At 36.9% G+C, this 13,094-nt stretch overlaps 1 protein-coding gene across 10 annotated transcripts in view; it reads right to left on the minus strand.

The window, feature by feature from the left end:
- The window catches only part of EVI5 (ecotropic viral integration site 5), a 200,669-nt gene that overhangs the window by 85,468 nt on the left and 102,107 nt on the right, over nt 1–13,094 (minus strand). For all 10 annotated transcript variants that reach the window (XM_036026426.1, XM_036026422.1, XM_036026423.1 and 7 more), the window contains 3 exons: nt 4,765–4,899; nt 2,204–2,344; nt 718–876 (listed from right to left, as the gene is read on the minus strand). In XM_036026426.1, the coding sequence (XP_035882319.1) occupies nt 718–876; nt 2,204–2,344; nt 4,765–4,899 (435 nt within the window). The remainder of the gene's footprint in view (nt 1–717; nt 877–2,203; nt 2,345–4,764; nt 4,900–13,094) is intronic.

Consider the following 13,094-nt stretch of genomic DNA (forward strand, 5'->3'; position numbering starts at 1 on the left):
AAATGAAATAACATTACAGAGAATAGAGAATATGATCTGCACAAATGCACAATGTAAAAACCAAATATACCTTTAAAATAGAAATAGTTTTCATAAAAAGGACCTTCCATATCTTAAGTATATTTAATATAGGGTTTATAGAGAAAGAGGGACTTGAGAAGAAAGTGACGAGAATTCCCATTACACAATTTTAGGAAGCATTGTTCACACTATACTCTGTATCAGTGGTTCTCAACCAGGGAATTCTTCCAAGGACATTTGACAATGTGTGGAGGCATTTTGGTCAGTACAACGTGGGGTGGGAGACAGGGAGGCACTCGGTGCTACTGGCATCTAGCAGGTAGAGGCCAGAGATGCTGCTCATCATCCTAAAATGCACAGGACAGTCTCTACAATAAATACTTATCTGGTTCAAAATGTTAATAGTGTAGAGGCTGAAAAATTTTGCTCTACATGAGTATTCCTTCTTGAGTTGTGTAATAAGGCAACAAAGTCAAATGGAGTATTATGGCTTGCTTAAACTTGGTTGAATGTCAAAGAAGTTAAATCTCTGATATCAAATAAAACAATTTTAGCCTTTTATTTGGACTACAAAATTGGAGTATAAACAGTTTTGTATGTCCACCTTTTACTTCTATTCTAGAGATGATACATTCTGTGCATAAACTTTTGATCTGCCAATGACATTTTTTAAAGCTATCAGGCTTTCCATCATACCTGTGTTTCCATTTCCATCATCCTTTGTTTTATTTCTCTTATTTCTGCCTGTGTTTCTGCTTCTCTAAGTCGAATGGTCATCAGTTCATCTTGTAACTCATTCACAGCATTTTTCTTAGGTGGATCTTTCCATCTTCCAGTAGTACGAGCTAAGTGGCGCTAAAAGACAAAAATTATATTGCAACAAATATCCCCAGTATCAAAATAACAGCTAACTTGACTGAGCAACTATGTCAGATTCAGTACTATATTAAGCACTTTATACACATTATTTTATTTAATGTCCAGAAAATCTAAACAGACCCTGTTATCTTCGTTATACAGGTATGAAAATGGAAACTGTGATTAAATAACTTCAGAAAGGTCACACTGCAGATCCCACTGCCAGTAAGTTGCAGATATAGCTCAATTTTTTATACTGTGAATTAATTATTGTGAACAATACAAATTTCACCCTAATTTTTTTAATGAGATTTCCATATTTTTTAAACAAAATTCCAAGAAAAGGGGAAAAATGGGGCTATTCATGAACTAAGGAAGCACTATTAGAAGTTAAGAGCAGTGTTCTTAAGATACCTGTGGTGAAGGTATAGGTTTGTTTGCTTTTAATTTCCAGTTTATTGCTTCCTAATACTTTGCTAGATACATCACCTACCCCAAATTCAAACCAGGATCACTATCCTGAAATGCTGTCTAGTTTTTGTTTTCTTACCTCTCTCTGTTCTCTCTTACAGATTCTGGTTTTTTGTTCCTTGTAAACAGTTTCCCTCATATGTGAATTTGAGGGAAATGTAAATTTCCCTCATATGTAAATTTGTTTGCATACAACTGGCTAAATGTCTGATTTATTTTGTGAGATACTAATTTTCAAAAGAAGTTACAAATTTATAGACAAATTTATATTTATGTCAGCCTTCCACATTTTCATACTGAAATATGGATATAAAATTAACAGAAAAAATATGTACTATATAAAGAATTATTTCCTTAAAGTTTTTCCAAAAGAAGTTATATAAATTACAATGGTATAACATAAAAATATGACCTCTATTTTATCTTTGTTTAATTATAAGAGTTAAAAAAGGGAGAAACAGCTTAAAGCTATTTTCAATTTATAAAGACTCTCAGTTGTATACATTATACAGGATCTTTCATATTTAAACTCATATCCTAGTGTTGGTCATCAACTACTTCAAACTCACACAAGGTAAATATTCAAGTTTTACCCTCTTTTTAAAAAGCACACAATAGGCCTGGCTGACGTGGTGCTGTGGATTGAGTGCTGGCCTGCGAGCCAAAAAGTCTCTGGTTCAGTTCCCAGTCCGGGCATATGCCTGTGTTGCGGGCCAGGTCCCCAGTTCAGGGCATGTGATCTCTCACATACTGATGTTTCTCTCCCTCTTTCTCCCTCCCTTCCCCTCTCTCTAAAAGTAAATAAATAAAAAATCTAAACACACACACACACACACACACTATATATATATACCTGCCAGTGCTCCTCTAAATCTCTGACTTGTTGTCTAAGTTCTTTCAAACCCATAATAGCTTCTGCTTCTCTCAGTTTCACAGCAATGAGCTCTTCCTGAAGCCTTGCAATGTTATTCTCATCAGGAAAGGAGTTGTTTCTCTAAAGCAAAAGAAAATTTAAATTTAATTTGATTTTTAAATTTAAAGAATAAAGCATATAAAATAAGAGCTATTTTTGTCCCATATGTAATTAGTTAACTTTATACAATTTTATTGAGATATAATTCACAAACTATGAGACTTACCCTTCTAATGTATACTAGTCAGTCGTTTCTAAGAGTATTCGCAGGGTTGTACAACCATGATCATGATCTAATTTCAAAACATTCTAATCACCTCCCCAAAGAAACCCTGTACCCATTACCAGTCACTCCACACTTCCCCTCCCCGCCAGCCCTTGGCAACCCTTAATCTACTTTTAAATCTCTATGGATTTGCCTATCCAGGACCTTTCATATAAATGGAATCATATAATATGTGGCCTTTTATGAGTAGCTTCTTTCACTTGACATGTTCTCAAGGTTTATCCCTTTTATTGCCAACTTATGTTACATTATATGAATATACCACATTTTATTTATCAATTCTTCAGTTGACAGATATTTCTGTTGTTCCCACTTTTTTGGCGAACATGAAAAATGCCACTATGACTATTTGTATAAAAGTTTTTGTGTGGGCCTATGTTTTTTATCTCTTGAGTACATATCAAGGAGCAGGACTACTGAATCAGATGGTAATTCCACATTCAATTTTTAAGAAACTGTCAAGCTTTTCCAACAGCTGCACTGTTTTACATTCATATGGGAATGTATGAAGATAACTACTTAATTTTGAGAACACAAAAAGTCTAACTCTGCTTTGTTTAATAAAATGTTAATCAGTGTTACAAAGCATTAGGGCTAAAAATGGTTTTCAACATGGCAATAAATTGAACTAACCTGTGATTAGGACTCCAAATGAATCCTAAACATCATTTATATTTAAAGACCTATGGAAAGAATAGTTTAAAATCTCTGTACATTAGTCACTATGTATGTCGATAGTCACAAAATTAAGACCAAGGTGATCTAAATATTTGTTTCAAGGGCACAAGATTTAGATTATTTTCCTATCATACTGAAAGACCCACCTTAGCATATAGGGTATCCCTGTAATAAACTACTCTGGGGAGTGACCAACAGATCCTAAATTAAGCCCCCAGTAAAAGTTCCTTAGGGAAACTGAGGTACTAATGAGATTAACTTGAATATAAAATTTTCTCTCTCTCTAAAATAGTTCATGGTACACATGAAGATTTTAGCTCACAGTGATGATAGAATGAAGTTATTCTTGCCAACTACACACTTTTATAATGAACTTTATTTTCTTTATTGAAAACCAGAAATTTACTGTATATGCATAAAAGAGAGAGCCCTGCATGAAGAAATTAATCATAGGAAGCATGAAACCTTCCAATTTCATTTCCTTTCTACTTAATACTATGAATACCAACAAACCTACTTCAGAAGTCCATTTTTAAATTGGACTCAAGGACATTCCTTACTACCAAAAATTTACAATGGAGAGATACAGATTGCTATCTAAATTAGGGAGCCCAGAATACCCCTAAATTGTAGTTAGAACCAAATATTCTGTTGGGCATTTTCAAAGCATTCTTGTACACCATTTTCTCAATAAATGAGAATAAATTTTCTAAAAAGCAATATAAAAATAGCAAGCAGATTTATAGCAGAATTATTGTGCTACTGACTGTAGTTATACCCTGCTCTATCTCATTAAGAAATAGTTAAGAACAACTCAAGTCTGTCATGTTTGTTATTTATGAGCCTTTGAGTCAATAGCTAGATATTCCCCAGGGATGAAAGGAACACACTCAACATACAGCCCAAGCCATCAATGATTTTACAGACAAGGAAACAGAGTCTGTTATCTAGAACACAGATTCTCAAGTCTGAGAGTTATAAGAAACCTGAAAGCTTGTACTTCCACTACTTGCCTAATCCTTAAAGTTCTTTAATGACTTTGAAAAGAGGTAAGTTAGCTTCTGTGGTATGCCTGAAGCTAAGATCTTCCTACATACCCTGAGGTGGCTATTGTAGCTTGGAAAATTGTAAGTTACAACCAGTAAAATTTTCCTGAAATGTTTATGTATTAATCAAATTCAACCTCTTACAGATGAAAATATTACAATATTTGAAGACAACAGTTCATTTCTATCCCTTAAGTTTCTCTTCTCCAACATTTAAATAATATTCATATCAAAATTATCCTGGTTGTTTTCCTCTAAAAGGACTATAACCTCCATTTTACCCTTAAATATGAGGCTTTGAGTAGTATGGCAACAACAAAGAATAACTGGGAATCTTATTTTTTCCCGTCTTCTCTCAGTAACTAACATGTTAAGGTACCTAATGTATGAAAGCACCAAGTCCAATTTAACTGCTCAATAAGTACTTAACAAGGGTCTAGTAGTGCATGTCCTGTCTGATTTGGGAGTAACAGCACTTATGTTGTTCTCACCTTCTCTAAATCCAGGACTTTATCCTGCATCTCCTTCAGCGCACACTGAGACTCGGCTTCGTTCAGACGGGCTTGAACCAATTCTTTCTCTAGCTGTAGCACAAAATCTTCATTGTAGTTGGAACTGCATTTATGCTACAAATTATAGAATTATAGGATTTCATGAAACATGAACATACAATAGAAATAAATGTAATTTGCACAGTACAGTGATTAAGTGCAACCAAATCACCAAAAAGTTCTGTCTACCCAATATTTTCAGTATATCTCCTCCAATTAACTTTCCAATTACTAGAAAAGTCCAGGTTCGATACCCATAAAGATGATCACAGTATTGGGTGTTGGTACCTAGTTATCACACTAATCAAATCCAATATATAGAAAATAGACATCTCTGTATCTTGTTATCCATCCAGACACAAAGAATCTGCTCCGACTCCACAGGCCTGCACTGCACCATAGTGTGGCCATTAGCCACGCATGGCTACCGCACACGTGAAATGTGGCTAGGCCAAACAGACAAAGGTTGTTAAGTGCAAAATACTAACTGGATTTTGAAAATATGAAATACAAAAGGCAAAATATCTCATTAATAACTTTTGCATTGACTACCTGTTCAAATAGCACAGGGTCTGGCAGAAGTAAGGCCTGCTTGAGTGTGGTTGGTAGGGTAAGTGCATGTCTAGCACAAGAGGGACAGCAATTTGAACATTTCGCCTAAATGTCATATGGTGTGCTTGAGGGTGACACTGTTATGTTACAGAATTACATGGTTATGATTTTATAATAAAAAAGGGGTATTCTTTGTGCCAGACCCTGTATATTGAATACACTGAGTTAAACAAAAATAGTTATCTGTAATTATTAATTACTATTTTAAATTCATATTTGTCTCATATTATAGTGCTTTTGGACAGTACTGTTATAGACTACAGAAGACAAGTACACATTTACTGAAAATTCCATTTTAACCTAATGGAAATAAAAACAAGGGATCCACAATAACACAAACCATCCTAAATCCCAGCAGAACAAAAATGTGTTTTCTTTTAGAAATGTAGATCTCTTTAAAGATATGCATGAAAATGATTGCTGGAAGCAGAGAAAAATGCAGATGCCGCATGAACACACTGACCACGGAAGCAGGAAGCCTTCCCGTTTCTTTTCCTACTCTGTAATGTGAACACCAATGCAGATGCTCAAGAAACCCCTTTTAAACTGGTTTCTATACACAAACTGTCCTAAGAAACCAAAAAGATATCTAACTCACCACAATAAAAAACTTCCTAAAATAAACTCTCACTTCACATTTAATCCACGTAGTAAAGAAAAAGTGGCAAACTCAAAATTTCAGAATAAAGTCATAGAAAACAATCTCCTACTGAACTAGCATGCAGAAAGAATGGTTTCTTTTACTCTTCAGTACATTAGAAACAAAATAGATGTCAAACTAAAACTCTATTAAGAAAACTATTAAGTGCTTAATTAAAACACACGGTGCTCCTTTGTCCCAGTTACTCAAAAAGATGATGTCATTTTCAAAAATAAACAGTTCATTTATTAAGCAAATGAGGACTTTTTAATTCAGTGTGTTACACATTATTTCCCCTAGTAATTTTTTATTAAAACATTTCAATACAAATACATCTGTAACAGGCATATCACTTTAGCAAATACTTACCTTACCAAGTAGGGGAAAGGCACTCTTTTGGAATGACCAACTACAGGTTCCATAATTGTTGTTTAATGAGATCACAGTTATTTTATAAATAGTACGAGGTGGTTTTGCCCTTAATCTAAAGCCCTGAGAACTGCAATTCAGGTTTGTTTACCAAGACTCTATATTAGGAGATCCCCAAGAAAATGCATCAAACACAAGCGTGGCCCATATGAGAATGGACTCATTGATCTGGTATAAACCAAATGATCCAACCAAGCATGCACACACACACACACACCCTAACATTGGAAGACATTTTTTCCAATAAAATTCACAAAATTTCTAACTGTCCTCTATTGTTCAAGTGATAAATTCCAACTTCCATAGTTTATGCGTTATTTCTCCTTTCACACTTTTCATTTGTTCCTCAACCCACTGAAAACTAGCCTTAGTCCTTGATGAAACTTCTCTAATTACTAACAAAAAAACTCAATGAAAGCTGTTTTACTCAGCTCTTACCTTCACTAGTCAACTGACCACTCTTAATTAAAACTTTGTCCTTTCTTAGATTCTGTCACTCTTCCATGGTTCTCCTGCCTATCTTCTCTGTCTCCTCTTCCAATTCTGCTTCAGATAGGTATCAGTGTGTGTGTGTGTGTGTGTGTGTGTGTGTGTGTGTGTTACTTAGTAGTCCCAGAGGTTTAATATTGTGTTTTCTCTCAATCTTTCTGTTAATTTTCTTATTTGGTAGATCAACCATACATGATTTCATCCATTGTCTGTTGGGAACCGCCCTGCCTGGTTTTAGAAGCTGTACCCCCCCCACCCCCCACCATGGCTAAGGCTGAGTAAAAAGACCTTGGGGCCATAAGCCACTTAGAAGACAAAGCTTATCTTCCTTGTAGGGCACCACCTCTGCCCCCTTTCTCTTCACCCTGTTTGGCCCCAGGTAGATGGCTGATTAGCCAATGATGGGTAAGATTCTTCAAGGGAGGGATGACCTAAGACAGGCATGGTCACAAAGAGGCCCTCAGGGAAGGACTTGGGGGGCTATAGAAAAAGGGAGTGATAGACCTTCACCCTTTGGCTTTGACATAGTCTGAGCCCTCATTGTGTCTACAAGAAGTCTCCTAATCTCTTGGCTGCCTTACTTCCCCTGCCTGACTTAAGCCTGAAACAATGCTGGAGGTGGGTGCAACCCTGTGCTGGGAAGGGTGGGTTCCCCAGGATGATCAGGCCTAAGAAAGAATGCATAAAATCCTATGAAACATACTTTGCTAATACCCTCAATTTAAATGACAAGGGTCCAAGCATGAAGTGAGTTTGTTCCCCAAAGTTTTATGGCCCTTTAACTATCTGACTCTGACTCAGAATAAGCCCTCAGAGTTCTCCAAATGTTATTTATTGTTTAATCATTTCTGCCTGACAATGATTGATGAGCTTTACATGTACACCCTGCATACCTATGCAAATTAAACCCAATAAAAGCCTGTCAAGGCAAGGGTCAGCGCGCTCTCCTCTTGAGAGGGTGGCTGAGGTGCTCCGAGGCAGTCTTCCCTTGAGAGAGTGGCCATGATGTCCCTTTTTATCCACAGGACTCGGTAGTCTGTGAATTTGTCTCATCTCATCCATACTGCTGCAGACACTGCGGGCCGGTGTCTGCATCAATTGTCTGTACAGACTGTATGTGTCCGCAGTATCAGAAACTGTCTATATGTATTGGCTATTGTCTTTATAGAGTCTACTTAGTCAGTGAATGAAATTACCAAGGAAGGATCTATAAAATAGTAAAAGGGGGACAGGAGGAAAGAGAGACAGGCAGAGGAAGGGAGAACATACAATGATGGAACTCTAGGGAAATTGATTGAGAGATAGACAGATGGACAGACAGGTAGATCTGACTCTCAGGTCCATATTTCCAGCCCAGACCTTTCTATAAACTAGTGCCATATTCAGAACTTCCTACTGGTCTTCTGTATCTGGTCGACCTCATATTCATTTCATGTTCAACATGTCAAAACTGAACTCCCCATCTTTTCCTCCTAATGTATTTATTATTTTGTTAAGAATTCCACCATCTAATATACGACCAAGTCAAAACTTTCCCTCTTATATTCAACCTGTACCATACAATCACAAAACCTGAGTCACTTTTCTTCCAGATAGCTCTTGAATTTGCCTGTTTCTCACCACCTTCATTGTCTTTGTTCTTATTGATGCCTTCATCTCTTTCTTGGGATCATTACAATAGTCCTACATATATCCCCCTCCTGTTATAGTTGTTAGAGTAGGTGGGTATCATTATTTAACATTTTATGTTACCTTTCACACTAAACTGAAATGAACAGAAGGCCCGAGGAAGTTTTGAATCCATGTTTATTAATAGAAAACTGTTACTAAGATTATACAAACATTGATACACTTTTTAAGAAGTATTCAGAATAAATCGAACTCCATGAAGCCAATTTCACTCTGGCCAATTATATTCACATGCATTTTTGTTGGACAAATAGTATTTTCATTGAAATTAATTCTTAATAATAATATGTTCCCACTATATAGAGATTCTACACTTTAGTATTGCAGTTTTAAGAGTCAGAAAAGGCTCTAGCATTTGTCTGGCTAGTTGACTGAAACAAACCAAAAGGTGACTCACAATGAGTAAACTGCAAATGCTGGACCTACTTTGGTTTAATGTAGAAGGAAAAATTGGTGACAAAGAAATCTGGGAAAGCTGTATGTAGACAGTCCTCTCTGAATGAGCTGAAAACATGACAAAATTTATGTGCAATCTGAATGCTCACTGAAGGGCAGGCTCAGTAGAGAAGGATTTTAAAGCCAGTTGGATAGGATGATCCATTTTGTGGGTAGCTGTCAGCCTCCTCCCCAGCCACCCAATAACAGACTTATGAACAATGTGGCCATGGTGATGGGTGAGAGTTATGCATGGGCTCAACAACATGGACTTCCACTCACTGAGGCTGTAGCTACTGCTAAATGTCTAATTGGCCAGCAGCAGAGACCACTACCCAACCCCTGACATGACGCCATTCCCTGGGGTGATCATCCAGCTATCTGGTGGCAGGTTGATTACACTAGAAGGCTTCCATCATGGAAGGGGCAGCATTTTGTTCTTACTGGAATAGACACTTATTCTGGGTATTGGTATGTGTTCCTAGCATGCAATGTTTCTGTCAAAACTACCATCTATGGAATTACAGAATGCCTTATCCACCAGCATGGTATTGGACACAGCATTTCTTCTGATCAAAGGAGTCACCTTACAGCAAAAGAAATTCAACAATGGGCTCAATCTATTGAACTTACTCGTCTTATCATCCCCTAACATTCTGATGCAGATGGCTTGGCAGAACAGTGAAATGGCTTTTTGAAGACTCAGTTACAGTGCTGGCTAGGTGGCAATATCTTGCAGGGCAGGAGCAAGGTTCTCCAGAAGTATAAATAAGCTTTGAATCAATGTCCAATATATGGCGCCATTTGTCCCATAATAAAGACTCAGAGATACAGCAGTCAGTAAGTGGGAACAGGATTGATTCCACTCATTGTTACCCCTCATGACTCACCACCAGCAAAATATCTGCTTTGAGAACTTTTACTGTTGGTCTAGAAATCTTAGTCCCAGGGGGAGGAATGCTCCCCCACCAAGACACACAAAAATAACTTTACTAAACTGGGAGCGAAAACTCACTGGGCCATTTTGGGATCCTCATGACTCTGAATAACAGGCAAAAAAGGGAGTTATGAAGCTGGCTGGGGTCCCCGCATGATCCTGACTACAAAGGGGCACTGGACTACTATGCCACAACAGGGATTAGGAAAAATATGGCTGGAATATATGATATCCTTTAGGGTCTCCTCGTATTATCATGCCCCATGGTTAGGTCAATGAAAAAATTACAAAAACCTAATTTAGGAAGGATTATGGAGGGCCCAGCCCCTTCAGAAATGAAGGCTTTAGTCACCCCATCAGGTAAAGAACCATGACCAGCTGAGGTGCTTGCTGAAGGCAAAGGAAATAGAGTGGGCACTGGAAGAAGGTACTCAGCCATAAATAAATACTAGCTACCACCACCTGACCTGTCACAGACACGAGGATGGTTAATTGTCATGAGTAGTTCCTTTTAATTTTGCTATGAATATGTTTGTGTATCTATATCTATCTTCTTTCCTCTTATTCCCTTATGTAATATAAGGTACATTAACTTTATATCACAGTACTATATAAGTATCATTAATTTTACATCATAATATTTAAGTTACAGGATATTGAGAAAATATCACAGAAGGACTTGACCTCCTCTTCTAGGGAAGGCATTAGTGCACTTTTGGTTGTGTGCAGGAGAACTGTATCATGTTAGGCAGAATTATGACCTTGTTGTTACTGTCTTATGTGGAGATTAAGTATGGTTTAAGGAGATGCACATGGGTGCCAAGTTGGTAAGCATTGGACTTATGATGGTTAATTTTGTGTCTACTTGACTAGGCCATGGGGTGCCCTGATCAAACATTACTTCTGAGTGTGTCTTTGAGGGTGTTTCCAGGTGGCGCAGTAGACTGCTCCCCCCACTAGAAGTAGGCATCATCTAACCAGTTGAGGGCCTAAATAGAACAAAAAGAGGAGGAAGGTAAACTTCATTCCCTTTCTGCCTGCTTGAGCTGGGATATTGGGCTCCTCCTGACCTTAGGCTGGGATTTATACCATTGGCTTCCGTGGTGCTCAGACCTTTGGACTCAGACAGGAATTATACCACTGGCTTTCCTAGGCCTCTGGACTGCAGATGGCAGATTGTACGACTTCTCAGCCTTTATAATGGCGTGAGCCCATTCCTCACAATAAATCTGTGTCGTGTGTACTATTGGTTCTGTTTCTCTGTGAACCCTAATACAAGGTAAATTTTAAAAATAAGATGAAATTTACTGATTAGGAGTTTTATTGTTGTTTTTTGTTTTTGGTCCATTTCATATTTGACCCATTGGAGCTTTTGCTTTTGAATTTTATTTTTTGGTCATTATTCCTACCATATAAAATTTTCCCCATTGAAACTTCTGCAGATCTAAATTTTGTCAGGAAAGTGACACTTGTGAGATTTGTCAACATTTACTCTACTAAAGATTTTACCTTAACAGTTTAAGCTCTTTGTAAGTTTGGTTTTTAATGACTAGCAGCCTATGCCACTGGCTGAGTAAGCTGGTAGAATAAAATAATGGAACAATGTTAATACTATTCCTGATAATAGCTACCACTGGTTGAGTATTCATTATGCACAAGGCATTATTCTCGAGTAGAACAATCTGCATAAGCCCCAACAACACTCTCTTGTACATAAGACAAACTGAGGCACAGAGAAGTTACTGCTAAGTAACTTGTCCACGGACACACAAGTGAGTGGCAGGGCTGGCATCAAAGTGGCCATGTTAAAACATGCTTCTGTGGACAGTAAACTATCTGTTTGTTTTTCCCACAGGGAAAAAAAGTATTATTTATAAAGCAGGTTTTAAAGTTTATAGTGATAATGATGATGATAATAGCAGCTAACATCTAGTGAGTACTTATTATATGCTATACAAATGCTAAGTGCTTTGTATTCTCATTGAACCCTCACCACTTCTTTATTTTAAATTTATTATTTTTATTAAAATACAGTTGACATGCAATATTATATTCATTTCAAGTATATAACATAGTGGTTTGGCATTTATGAACCTTATAATGTGATCACCCCAATAAGTCTAGTAACCATACAAAATTATTATAATATTACTATTTTCCCTATGCTTTCCCTATTTTCCCTATGTACATTACATCCCTGTGACTTTACTAATAAGGTAACTCAGCAAGGTCAAACAGCAATCAGCAGTTCTGTTAATCAGGAGTATAAAATACATAGCCTAGGTTCTTAGCCTCTAACCAATATAAGGATTGAAATAATACAGGTAGGTTTACAGTTGTAAGTATATGAAACACTGAGTTTATTCTTGTATTATTATTTATTAATTATTGTATTATTTTCCATACAAACAACTATAAACCTACTTTTGCCCCACTCTATTTTAAAGAGCTTGATATATTGTTTTTAATGCACTGTTCTAAGAATTAATGGTACAATGTTTGAAGTCTAAGCATCTAAAATAATTTATGCATCCTTACATAATGTTCCTGTAATAAGAAATTCTTAGGAGAGTACAATACAGTCAGCATTCAGTGCTCATCAGCTTCAGAACTCATCAAATCCTGTACTCATCACACTTTGATGAGGAAAAAATGTCTCAGCACTCAGTGCTTGCTGGGGACCTGTTGCACTGGCTAGAACTGGTATGTCCCAACACCACCCCACAAGAGAAAATGCTTCATCATTCGGTACTCATGGGTTTCCGCACTCATCACAAGTTCCGGAACAAATTAACAGTGGTAACAAATTAATATAGGTACCATTGTATTTCATATTCACATTAGTAACTTAGCAAATATACAATTTCTTTTACCAGATGACAATTGCCACAATTACGATGGCTGATAAGTCAGCACGGGGTCATTTATTTAAAAGTCTTTAAATAACGAATGACTTCCCCACACCTACATCAGGTTCACGTTTGTCAACGAATCTCTTAATGATACCAGCAAACCCATCTAAATGAAACTGACAGAAAA

The sequence above is a fragment of the Phyllostomus discolor genome, chromosome 5, assembly GCF_004126475.2.
Source record: "Phyllostomus discolor isolate MPI-MPIP mPhyDis1 chromosome 5, mPhyDis1.pri.v3, whole genome shotgun sequence".
Taxonomy (NCBI): domain Eukaryota; kingdom Metazoa; phylum Chordata; class Mammalia; order Chiroptera; family Phyllostomidae; genus Phyllostomus; species Phyllostomus discolor.